Below are 13,464 nucleotides of genomic sequence, written 5' to 3'. Positions count from 1 at the left end.
AGTCTCACCACAAAAAGTTAGTTCAAAATCTTGGAGACCTGAAAGAGAAAGATAGTAATTAAAATAATCTATGAGGTAGCCTATTTCTTTGACTGGCACTATTCTTTCATTCAACTGGACTCCTCCAGGATGCCACACCCTGCCTAGCAATTATTGCTAATTAGGAGAAGGTGTTTTTTCTTACTAACAAAGACTAGACACTAAAGGAGCAGTGGTGTGTGGTTTCCCAGCTGATTTGGTATGGATTATTTAAAGTCTTTAAAGTATTTAAAGAAGTCACAACTTCTAAGAATACTATATTGTAATTATACCAATTACTTGTAATAGAGTGTTAATGCAGTTTAATAGCTAGAGATGCTGGCCTTCCATAATCAGCCTGTTTTGCACCTTATTGCCTAAGACCCATGTCCTGCAAATACTTGGTCGCCGTTGCACAAAGTCTTAACCCTAAATTTACCAGAAATAAACCAAGCTCTATGACATTTTTCTTATGCCAGGGCTGAATTTGTCTCAAAAGTCTGAGGCAAACTGGAGATGGTATTTGGGAGCTCTGCATATAACAAGAGGTGTTTTCACTTCTTGAAAATTTACCTTTTTGATTTGGCTTATCATAATTCCCAAACAACTTGGCTGAAACTGTGAAACACTCTGTAGGATTTGCCTTAACTAGGGAAAGTTCTGAATTTACTTCAGACTTAGCTACACCATGGTAGCTAAAGCCAACCTTTTTTTAAAAAAAATATGATACAGGAGCCTAGGCTAGAAATTGACCAGCTAATATGTTAGAGATGTTGCCCTGCGTCTGCACTAGGAAAATAGCTGAGTTTTGATCACTTAACTAGTATGCATTAGGTTACATGGGTCCAACCTAAACTCAGACCTTTTCTAGTTATTTTTTTCTCCTTTCTTCTCTCACAGAAGGTTGGGGGAAGAACTGGTAACTTTTCAGNTTTCATGTTTCTAGGTCACAGGTCCTCCTTAGCCTTGGATGCTGTGAGGACTTCAGCTTCCTCAGCCTCATTTTCTTGGTTTTGTGGTTCAATGGAATCTGCAGACACCTTGCCTGATGGGGTGAAGGGTCCCACAACCCAAGACAGAGGAGTATTTGCCATCATGTATGCCATCAGCTCATCTACATATTCCTGGGCCTTGGTCACCATCTCCTGACTCTGGGTTAGGAGGCTGCTGGAGAGATCCTGGAAGGAATGGGCAGTGGAGAAGGAAGCATGCAGCTCTTCCATGTTGTGATATACCTGTTGCACCTTATCCTGAAAGTTGGTGGGGAGACCTTGAATGCTGGATACTAGCATCTGGCAGGCATCCTGCAGCTGCTGGATAATGCTGCGGGACATGGCCAAAGTCTCCGACTCCATCTGTTGGAGAAACAGACGTTTAATCCTAACGTTCAAAACACAATAAGGATCATCAAACTTGCTGCTGCCACCACCACCTCAGGTGATGTTGCAAGGTGGCAAGTTATGCTGCAAGGTACTAATGGTAGTCATCAAGGAGGTCTGATGGAAAGACCATTGGCACCAACAAGGTCCGCAATGGGTGTGCCATGCACTCTTTCAGGAGAAATATAAAGAAACCAAATTGCCCCTTCCCTATGAGAAGCAACTTGTGACAATGGAGGCTAACACCAGAGGGAACAAGCCATACAAGCTAGGTCAAAACAGAGCTAAGCCAAGTTAGTTAACAGGGGTGTCACTGGTTGACAACCCATGATCTACAGTCAGTTTGCACACTGTCCTGAAGACTTAGATTTTTCTCTTTAAAAAGAGAATATGCTTCTTGGGCAGACCTTGTGGGTGCAACATCACTTTAGGGATGTCTAAGCAAGGAAGCCACCTATTTATTAGGCTCAAAGGGGACAACTTTTTGTAATAAAACCAAGATCACCTGAATTTGTCAGCTACTATCCAAAGATAAGCCAACCTGCAAGGCTCAGAAGAATGGCTAACCTCTCAGACCAGAGCTGTCCCCGCCCACAAAATGTACATACCTCTGGTTTTGCCAGATCTTTGATCTCACTGCCTTTTGTCTGCTTTCTATTCCAGCTCACCCATATGTGATGGAACTTCTCCTGGACTTCTTGAAGAGTAACACCTTGCTTAAGGTATTCAATCTAGAAGTGGATTAAGCATATTGAGACATTTGCACATCAGTTATTCTAGTTCCACGGTTTATGACATTCCTTCACCCCACAGAGTGGTATGGCCAAAATGCATCAGGGTCTAGTTACATAACACAACCATGAATGAGGTCTCAGCCTCATTCTATACATGTAGAATTTGAGGTGTTCCCTGCCCTGAAGGGCATCAGTTTTAAGAGATATAGTGGAGTTCCTACCAGTCCCATGGTTTGATGAAGCTGGGAAAGAGCCTCTCTGATGCTTTGACTGGTATGTCTCATCTTGTTTAGGGAAGAGCGGTAGGCACGTTGGCGAAGTTTGGTTGACAGGGAACCTAACCGCACGAAGTAGCTCCGATGCTCTTGTGGTTGTGCTGAAGACACTTCAGCCCCTTCCACAGATTCAGCAAGTTCAGCTAGAGGGAAGAAAGCTCAGGTTGTTCACCCTCTCCGATTGAGAGATTGCTAAAGGAGTACAAGTCATACTGATCTGCTAAATCTTAAGCTCCCTTGTAACAAGCATTTGACTTAGCACCTATCAAGTACCACAGAGGTAACTTCAGCCTTAAAACAAAGCCCACACAGCACTAAGATTTTTTTTTTTTTAATACTTTGATAAAAAGATACTGACTAATGAATAGTCATGCCCATCATTCCTTCTAGTACCACCCTGTCCCCACTTCTTGCTCAAGTCATTTTATGCCCACCAACTAAAAGTGGAGACTGAGGGTTAAGATGTGAAAAGGCTGTAGGATGAGCCTGCATTTGGTGACATAAGACTGAGAAGCCTAGAGAGAAGTTCGGCCCAAAGGGAGGATCACCCTAAATTTAGAGATAATAGACCTGTCATTCATGTGTTCTGACCTAGTTCCTCATCAGTCATGGGAAGATAATGATCCAAGAGCTCTTCAGATTTCTCCAGCACTGCTTCCATTCCACTTATGGCCAATTGGCCCATTCTTGATCCCACAACTGTGCTCATGCTGTCAGTTACCACTGATTTGGTGCTCTTCATACTGTCCTGCACAGCCTCTTTGGTCATATCTACCATTCTGATCATGGTCTCCTTGACATCTGTCAGTCTGGAAGATGCCAGCTCCTGTGCTTCAGATGTAACCTAGAGAAGAGTGATCAAGCAAGACATTGTCCAGTAATTCAGGGTGATAATACCCCATTGACCCAGAGATTGAGGTGGGGGAAGGGGGATTACCACCTGCTCTGCCCCATAGGTCATAAATCTTCAGCAGGAAGAACTGCATCTTGCTGTTAAGCACCAGACCAGAGTTATGTTTAACCACTAGCTCCTGCCTCTTGACCACTTTTAGGATGGAGTGTTCCTCTGCTGGAGGAAGCCTCTCATTATTGGCACCCCTTTCATAAACACATGGCATTGTCATTTTGTCTAGGGAGAGGGTGGTGAAAGTTACCTCATCAGCAGTCTGTTGAGGGATTGGTAGATTATCCTCCACTTTGTCAGGTACTTCAGAAGCACACTCCTCTGCTGTTGTCACTATAGAAAAACCAGAGTTTAATTTCTTAATTGGTCAATGTTGCTACTGCCATATGTACAGAACTTGGCTCACAACTGTAATGAGATCTTCGGGTCTCCAATATGTTCAAGCAGCAATAGTTCTGGGAAGTAGGTGCTGCAAATTTACAATTACACTGATACAAGACCTTCAGGAGGATTTTATTTCCCCCTTCCTTCCCCATGCAAGGTGGTTCCCTCCCTCTCCCCCAAGTTATGAACTTCCTTTGGTAAACATTTTCCATGAAAAATAGCGTCCCCTTCAATAGTTCATAGTTCCAGGTTTCCTCCCATGCATCTTAACTCAGTTACCCAATCAAGATGCTTAGGACTGGCATCTGAATACTTTCTCCTCCTATCTATACTGCCTGCAGAATTGTCTCTTGCCCAAGCATTCTAGGCATTACTTTCCAAGCTCCCTCTCCAAGCGAGAGGTTTTTATGTTCTGAATAAAGTGCAATGATCTCATTCCATAGTCTTACAGCTCTGAAGCTTTTTGATCAAAAGTTTAACATCCCTCTGGAAGGCACCAAGAAGTTTTTGCAATGTCTTGGCTGCGATAAGTCCAACTAACTGTTCTCATGAAGGAAGCAAGTTAGGGAGCGGCTAGTGCTGGTGAGCTATTGCCGGATGTGAAGACAAGTTTAACAGTTGTAATCTGTTTGCCGTGTTGTTGTAGCCATGTTGGTCCAGAGATTAGACAAGGTGGGTGAGGTAATCTTTTGTTGGACCAACTTCTCATGGTGACAGAAGAGATTCTGAGCCTCTCTACTTGCAGAATGAGGAGATCTCAGTTTGCAATTTTGTACCTTTCAAAGGGTGTTGCTCCTTAAATGGAAAGAGCTTAGCACTGATCTCACTTCCTGGCTACAGTCAAGGAGGGTGCAGGTTCAGCAATAGTAATTAGTGTAAACAAAGCCCTTTGTTAGCCTCTAGCAGATGTTAGTTTACATGCCTGGGCTACTGTATTATTCCTATATAGTCACACCACCCCCACTGCCAGCTTCTCCTCCAGTACTAAAGGCATACTGATCTTCATGGACCTGAGTTTTAGAGATGGAAGCTTCCTGACAGGGTGTCAAGATCCTACTGTTGAGCAATCATACCATACTAACAGAAAGGTCTGCATATATGCTTTACTCACCCTCAGGTTCAAGTTTAGTTACAACTGGCTGTGCACTGCTAACTGCAACATTGGTTATGGACGTCACTCCCTTCTCTGCCATGTCACAGATGGACCTCACATAGGGATGGCTCTCCTTGGTGGAAGCGTAGGCAGAGGCAGCCAGATCATAGGCAGAGTTGACTAAAGGTAGGCTGGCCACCCTCCTCAAGACATTCTAGTGAGGCAAGGGACAGAACAGGGAGTCAGGAAGGCAATGTTCTATACTGGAGCTGAACCATTCCTTTTCCAAGTGGTTATACCCTTGGATGGGTTAGCCCCCAATCAAAGGATTGTTTAATGGTCAAAAATCTGAAGAGCTAAGAGGCCCAACAGCTGCTTCTGAAGTTAGAGTACTGGATCACAAGGTGAACTAAAGCAAGAAGCATTTTTAAATATTATAAACTAAGCTATTTTGCAGCATCTGGAAGAGCAACTGCACAAATCTCTAGACATTGAGGTGTGCATATGTGAAGCCTGCTACCAGGTAACAGCCAGCCATCTTTTGTATTCACATGTTAATACAGCAATGCTTAAGAGGGAGCACCTACCTGTTGCTCTTCCTCTCCATGCTCTGGGGATGCCATAGTTGTCTCTTTTCCATTAGAAGCCATGGTATAATCAGATATACCTGAAAAGGGCAAGAAGACAGGCCTGAAGTTACAAGTTAAGTTTCAGGACCCTAAAGACAAGAGTGGTGTTCTACTCCAAAGAGGGACTAGAAGAAATGGTAGGGCCCTCATCAGATTAACAAGGAACAAATATTTAGAGGAATAGGGAGCTAAACACATGGTCACTGCCTTTTTTTTTTTTTTTTTTTTGGAAGCCAATGATATTTCAGTTCTACTACAGCTAAGGAAAAAAGAAGTAGGAGAATTCCTTCTCATGGCACAGAATGGTTGGAAGACCTTCCATTTTTTGGGAGAGTCCCTTAGAGACATTAGGTGTCATTACTAATGAAGACCATTTAAACATTTTAACTACAGTGGAGGAAAGTTAAGAATGTGATCCTGTCTCATCAGGTAAGAGACTTAAGGCCAGTGAATATTAAGTTCCCCAGACTCAGCTTCCCAACCCCTGTCCAACCCACAACTTCTTAATACAGACATTAACACATCCAAACATTTCTTTGTAGCATAACTGCAAAGCTATGGCCAAGGAATCATATAAACAATGAAAAAAAGACTAAAAAGCCTCACCAACAAGTCCCACTCCTTGAAGTACTAACCCACTGACCTTTCTCAGTACTTCAGACACTACTTTACTCCACTCACCCACTGGTCAGATTTTATACACCCCTGCTGGTATAATTGTGAGGGGAGGGAGTGAAATACTCAGGACTGACAGTTCACGGAATCAGTGAAAAGAAGGCTTTGCTAACCAATAGGAGAATGCAAATCCTTTGGGGACTGAAAAGACTGTGAGTGAGTTATTCTCCAAATGTGATTCCAATTAACCCCACTGGGTCTTTGCTGTCATGCAGCTGAACTCACTTTGAGTCCACAACCTGCCTAGAAACAGTTGCTAGTTAGGATGGGTAACATTTTCAAAAACATCTGTGACTTAAAAAATCATTGATTTTCATTCCCCTTTCCAATAGGAAAAGGGAGAGAAAAGGGTTTTTTTATAAGGTGGAGAAAAGGATAAAAAATTGAAACAGAACTTTTCATTTTGTTATGAAAAAGCTAAAAAAAAAAACATAAAGAAACCCAAACAAATAAAAAATCAGCCAAATATAGACAATCTCTGGTGGTAAGGTTGCAGATAGCAATGTGTCTGCTTCACCTGCATATTGGCCATAGTTTCAAAGTAAAAACTGGCACAATGGAACAAGGAGTGGCATATTGAAGACAGGTAGTTTTTTCGAGTGGTTAGGATACTAGCCTAGGATTTGAGCTGGGTTCAATTTTAGTCTCTACCACAGACTTCCTGTGTGACCTTGTGCAAGTCACTTAGCTTCTCTGTGCCTCGGTTTCCCCTCTGTACATTGGGGATAATATGGCTTCCATGCTTCATAGAAGTTTTGTGAGGTGCTCAGATACTCTGGCAATCAGGGCTATATAAATACCTTAGATAGATAGTGAAGCATTTTGTTGGGGAACAAGAGTTAGGTAGGGTAACTGGAAGAACTTGCCCTTCTCCAACTTCATCCCCCTTTCAGAAAAAAGGAAAAGTGTGCCACTTTCTGTTTCAGGGAAGGGTGGGAAAAAAGAGTGTTTATTCTTCTGTCACCCCCTTCATTGTTCTCCCTCAGAGTTTGAATTGGAATTGGATTGAATTGGAAAAGTGGGGGGGGTACTGTCCCAAGTCCTGCCCACAATCCAAGCTCTGCCTATATGAGATNTCTGGGCTTGCCGTATCAGTTATGAAAGTAAAAAAATTCTTGATCGCCAGCACTTAATTGCTTGAGCCCCAGCACCGCTTTCATTAGAATTAAGCACTGGGTACATCTCAAGAGTTGGATTATGCAGAGGCCACTCAAAGAAAAGATTAGTTATATTGTGGTCCTGCTCAGAACATCTCTGGGATAAGGATGAAGGGGAAAGAACTTGGTTCCTACCAGGGAACTAGTTTAAAGAGCCTCCCAGATGCTTTGGCCGGCATCCCTCACCTTGCTCTGGGAATGCTGGAAAGCACATTGCTGGAATTTGGTCATCATGGAGCCCAAACGCACCCAGTAACTCTCGTAACCTTGCTGCTGCTGAGCAGAAGCCATTCCATGCCTTTCTGCAAAAGCTGTAGGTTTAACCGAAAGAAACAAGAGAATAAGGTTATGCTGCCAAGTGAAAGGCAATAATGTCAGAATGGAACACAGCTTCCCCAAATCTTCATTTGAAAGCCTGACTCATAGATTCATAGATTATAAGGCCAGAAAAGCCCACTGTGGTCATCTAGTCTGACCTCCTGTATAAAGGAGGAAGCAAGAACCTGGGGCGGTGAATTCTTATGGGCAGCATTCCATCCATTCGTGGGGCGGCAAACCGAGCGGCCTTTTTATTTATTTAGTTTGCTTCAGCAGTTCAGGCAGCTTTTTTTTATTTAATTATTTTTTTTTTTTTTGCTTTGGCTGGCAAAAATGGTAGAGCCGGCTCTGTCCCCACTATAATTCCTAGAGCAGAGCTTTTAGAAAACCTTCGCAGCACATGTTCTACCTGCACCTGAGATACTAACGGTCAGATTTTCAAAAGTATTTAGGAACACAGAAAGGTAAATCGGCACCTGGTGGGATTTTTAAAAAGTTCCTAGGCACATATTCCCATTGATAGAGATGGGCACCTTGCATTTTGAACATCTCACTAGATCCCTATCTGCATCTTTAGGTGTCTCAATACCTTTAAAACGCTGGCCCTTTTGCAACAGCACTACTATTACCACTGTTTGCCATCAATCTAGTGATGGAATTGTTTTAATGAGAAATTGGGCAAACTTCTATTGCTGTTATTTGTATTATGATAGCGCCTGAAGTCCCCAACTGACTCAGGTCTTGTTGTGCTAGGCAGAAGCAGAAGCAGAAGACGGTCTCTTCCCCTAAGAATTTATAATCTAAACAGACAATGGGTGGAAGAAAAGATTATACCTATTTTACAAATGGGAAACAGAGGCACAAAGAACTGAAATGACTAGTCTGAGGCCCTACAGGAATTTGTGGCAGAGCTGGAAACCCAGATCCCGCGTGTGTAACCACTTTTCCTCTGAAATGAGCTGGTGCTTTTCTAGAAAGGTCAGTGGTTCTTAAAGGATCTCCTCCCCATTTACTACCATTTACCCTTTGGTAAGGAACAAAACCACTGACCACACACTTATATTTCCCCTATTCATGAAGCATTAACACCCTCCAAGTGACACCATGTGCTCCAGGATGTAAACACACTCAGCACCAGTCATAGTTTTATGGCTTGGGCTCTTGCTCTCCCAGATGTGTGCATTTTACTGAGCAATCTTCAGGAAAACAAATGTTACATAACAGCTTAACATATGTCATCGCAGCTGTGGCCAAGTCTCACTTCACAGGATGCCTGGGGACATCACTCTCTTCTGTCAGTCTGATATTTGTCTTCCTTTTACACCTCAGTGTGTGAATGGATGAAAGCAAGGACTAGAATGAAGGAGTAGCTCATGGCTTAAAGCTAGTTCAAGTGGGAATCCTGTTAATTATTTGGTCTTATCAATGCAAGGGGCCCTTTATCCATTTACTGACTTGTTATTATATCAGCCAACTCGAAATAGAGGGAAAGTGCAAGGTAACGAAAAGAGTGGAACATTGGGATGCCCCCATTTTATTTTGGAGCTATGGCAAAAATATTGACACTAGGACTGGAATTTTCAAAAGAACCTATGAGATGTAGGTATTCAACTTTTACTGGAAACCAGTAGAAGCTGAACACTGAACTTCCTTAGGCTTCTTTGAAATTCCCAACCTGGTTGTGACCCACACAAGTTCTTACCCACTTCACCAGCTGTGGGGAGGTAGGGATGTGCTAGCTCTTCAGCTGTCTCCAGCACGGCTTAAACTTCATTCTTGGCCATCTGACTAAAGATGGTCAGGAATTTTTCAGCAGAATGTTTTTATATTGGAAAATACAGATTCGTCAAAACCATTCACAGAAGAGTAGTGATTTGGATGGAACTTTGATTATGAAGGTTTCTCAGCTCCAGGATGGAATCAACAGAGCCCCACCCCAGAACAGCCAACTCCCTGCTCCAAATCAGGCATAGCAGGTACTTGAACTTGGGTCTTCCATATACCAGACTAGTACCCTAATAACCAGGCCATTGTAGGTTGGGACTTGCTCATGTTTTTTAATGAACATTTTTGAAAGGTCTCATTTTCATTCCACTGTGGAACAAAAACTAATTTCAAATCCTCCAATTTTGTTGTAAATCAGAATTCTTCTTTCCCGGCCAGCCCTACATACTTTTCATCCCATGACTGTACTCATACCATTAATCACTGCTGATTCGGGGGTCTCCATATTGGTCTGGATGGCTTCTTTTGTCAGGCCGACCACTCCTATGATTGTGTTGGTCACTGCATCATTTTCACCGTCACTTTGGAAAACCTCATGAAGTCCTTTACTTCTGAAACAACCTGAAAATAAAATAGAGGAAAGTTGGTTTTATACTAAAAAAAAAGGTCTTGGACAAAGTTTTCAGACTCGGGTACCCAAAGCTAGGCTGCTAAATTCATAATGAGGCTATCTAATAAGGTGGGGGCAATTTTCAAAACTGCTGAACAATGGCAGCTCCATTTCTTAACGCTTTGACCTAAGATCTCATCTCAAAATAGGGTAGATCTCAATTGATGAAGGGACATCACTTTGCGCTTGTGGTGAGCTTTAATCTTCCATACAGAAGACATTTCAACATAATGTTGTCCGGGAACCTCTATGAAACGGGGCTTGTGTCATCCAATTTTTTCTCCCCTTTCCTAGTTTGCAGTCATCAGAAAATGTGTATTTGTCCACTGCCCCAACATTCCCTCTAGAGTTTGAATTGAAACTCCATAGACTGCCTGTTATTGTCTAGTGAAATCCACAATTACCCATTTTTTGATCAGATACATTCTAGCAAAATAGGCTACAACTATCCACACCTCTCCAGCAAGGCATTCAGCTGCCACCACAGCTCTAGTCACTCTTGCTAATAGATCAGATCATAGCCTTCCCCTTTAAGGAGTCTCTAGTTGAATAAAAGATAATTACCTGATCGGCGTTTTGACAATGTATCGGCAGCTTCTCCTCCACTGACTCTAGACCCTTGCAGTTTACTGTTGCAGCTATAGAGAGGTAAATTGATTTAGTAACTTAACTCTCTTTCAGTGTGAATTGGAATAGACTGGCTTATGTTTATATGCCATCGTTCTCAGATCAGCCATATCAGAAGTGGAGACAGGAGGCCAATTTTCCAGCTGGTTTTAGGCACAGAAGTTGCTGAGAAATTGCACACCACCTATATGTGACAGTCAGGACTGAATGAGGAATTTCCCACTGAATTTTTATTTTGAGTTACACTTTCCCTTCCCGTTGAGAAAAACTTCTCTATCCCGGTTTACTTATGTCGAGGTTCCAGGGTATTCAGAACAGGCTGTGCACTGCTGACCACAACTTCATTAATGGTCTTCACTCCTTTCTCTGTTCCAGTACACATAGATTTATTGTACGAGTGTCTCTTTGTGATGGAAGTATATTTGGTGGAAACCAAGTGACAGACAGTGCTAACGAAGGGTAGGCCACTCGGTTTCTTCAAGACATTACACTGAGGCAAAACAGGAAAAGTCACATCAGCAAAGATTCACTGGCAGGTTAAGAAGCAAACTCAAAACTCTGATGGATCTATCTGGCTTTCCAAAGGTTTAGGACCAGCTCCAGAGCTAGTTTAAATGGCAGCACTTCACTGAAGTCAATGGAGCTACACCATGTACGGTGGTTGTGGATCTGGAGTTGCAGAGGAAATGAAATCCTATCATCTGCTCAAAGAAAATCAGAATCCATGGTCTGCGTCAATACGTCTTTTTAAACTAGGTAATTTGAAAAGTCTAATAAAATCAAACATCTAGTCCTACTTCACATTTCTGAGCAATAAGTACTGTATGTGCATACACCGAGAAGACATTGGGTTTTGGAGGTGGAGGACGGGGGTTTGCAGCAATTTGAGTCCAGGTACAACTTCTTCTAGTTCTGTCTTTGAACTCTTTAAACAGAAAATTAGGATGAACCAAAATCAAAAGATTATTTTACCCCTTGCCCTTTAAGGATGGGGTGGAATACTTAGTTATGACTGGTTTCAGAGTGGTAGCCGTGTTAGTCTGTATCAGCAAAAACAACAAGGAGTCCTTGTGGCACCTTAGAGACTAACAAATTTATTTGGGCATAAGCTTTCGTGGGCTATAACCTACTTCATCAGCTGCATGGAGTGGAAAATACAGGAGCAGGTATAAATACATGAAAGGATGGGAGTTGCCTTCCCAGGCCTCGTTAGTCTGACCTTACACTTGGAAAGCAACTCCCATTCTTTCATGCATTTATACCTGCTTCTGTATTTTCCACTCCATGCAGCTGATGAAGTGGGTTCTAGTCCATGAAAGCTTATGCCCAAATAAATTTGTTAGTCTCTAAGGTGGCACAAGGACTCCTCCGTTGTTTTTAGTTATGACTGTTTCTCGTCTTAGTCTAGACCGTTTCTAATCTAATCTAGTGTGTCTAATGTAGTAACTAACAGGAGATGTCATTCTCTTTGCTGTGTACTGCACCTTCAAAATCCACCCCTTCTTGCTCACTCTGGGGGCTCTTATGAGACAGCTGCTATTTTGTTTTTTAGTTAGGATGAAGTTTTATGCCAATATTAATTCACACCAGTAACATAAAACTGGTGTACAAGTGTGGAGAATCAGGCCTTTTATACATGTTCTTTGTTGTTTTCCTTAATCAAAAATCTAAGTCAGACAGACTAAAAACAAACATTGCTTTGGTCTTTGTGTATGGAAAAACATAACAAGAAATCACTGAACAGTGGAATGGCTATTTGGAATAGACTTAAGTCAGCTGGCCTTCCAGAAACCACCTTTGAATTTGCTGAACAATTGTTAGATACAGATAATTTTGCTGTGTCAGTCTTGGCCTTGCCATATGACACCAGCATGGATGAGAAGAGCTGAAAAGTATCAGTCCTGATGTTACTTATAAACCTAATGTGAGACCCTCAACTGGTATAAATCAACACTCCTCCAATGATAGACAAGCCAATTTACACTAGCTTAGGACCTGGTCCACTATCTTTCTTGGCACAGAATGGAGAATTTAGTATTCACATTCATTCAGTTCTGGACTCATTTCAACAGTCACTAGGCACATTTCTTGACACTTCTGTGTAGGGGTGGCCTGAATTACCTGTTGGTTGGTGCTTAATAATGCAAACCAGTATCCTACCTGCTGAACTTCATATTCCTACAGGATGTACCCACCTGCTTCTTCTGTTCCCAGTTCTCTGAGGAAGCAGTGTCTAGTTTGGTGGTCTTAGAGGACATGGTGCAGTCAATTATAACTGAAAGTCAACAGAGAGACATGACAGTGTTAAGTTAGGGTTTTAATGGAAACCTCAGATAACACACAAGGATAGAGAATCTCACAGACTGATCAAAGCCTAAAAACTATGTATTTGGCCAAATCCCTACTGACAATCTGGAATAACAAAATTAAAGTCAATGCCCCATGTTCTCTCTCTGTGTGTCTCTCTGTGTCTCATACACATACACATAGAAAGAGAGTTTTACTATGTAAGTTGCTCTGATGGAATGTGTGACATCCTCCCATTTCACATCCTAATTTAAGTCCAATGTAATTCCAGTGAGGAGGGCAAGGGGGAGGCCTGGTACCAGGAATCAGTCTGAGGGATCTGTGCAACTGGGGTTTTCTTTGGTTAGGTTCAACACTTCAGGTTGTTTGTAAACCGATTTGAAATAGAAGCCCAGCTTGTAAGCATGAAACAGCCTCCAGCATGGCACCCATGCTCTCTTTCTTGCCTAGTGAAATTGTGTTGCACACACTTTTACTTTTGCTTGGTTTTCTGAGGATGCAATTTAACTGAGTGAGCAGAAAATTCCGTGATAGTTCTTAGTCCAATCCCTTACGCGCTGTAAGAACCT

General features: G+C 42.3%; 1 protein-coding gene across 1 annotated transcript; it reads right to left on the bottom strand.

Moving 5' to 3' along the window:
- Positions 1-965: 965 nt before the first annotated feature.
- On the bottom strand, positions 966-5,437 carry LOC117871235 (perilipin-3-like). The gene is made up of 7 exons (XM_034759040.1): positions 5,375-5,437; positions 4,806-5,001; positions 3,561-3,643; positions 2,998-3,250; positions 2,353-2,549; positions 2,006-2,128; positions 966-1,373 (listed from the first exon to the last, which is right to left on the bottom strand). Exons 1-7 carry the CDS (start codon positions 5,435-5,437, stop codon positions 966-968), a joined length of 1,323 nt encoding a protein of 440 aa, XP_034614931.1.
- Positions 5,438-13,464: the final 8,027 nt, after the last annotated feature.

The sequence above is a fragment of the Trachemys scripta genome, chromosome 1 (assembly GCF_013100865.1).
Source record: "Trachemys scripta elegans isolate TJP31775 chromosome 1, CAS_Tse_1.0, whole genome shotgun sequence".
In the NCBI taxonomy this organism is placed as follows: domain Eukaryota; kingdom Metazoa; phylum Chordata; order Testudines; family Emydidae; genus Trachemys; species Trachemys scripta.
The sequence above is the reverse complement of the archived record's forward strand: the minus strand, read 5'-3'. Positions and strand labels throughout refer to the sequence as shown.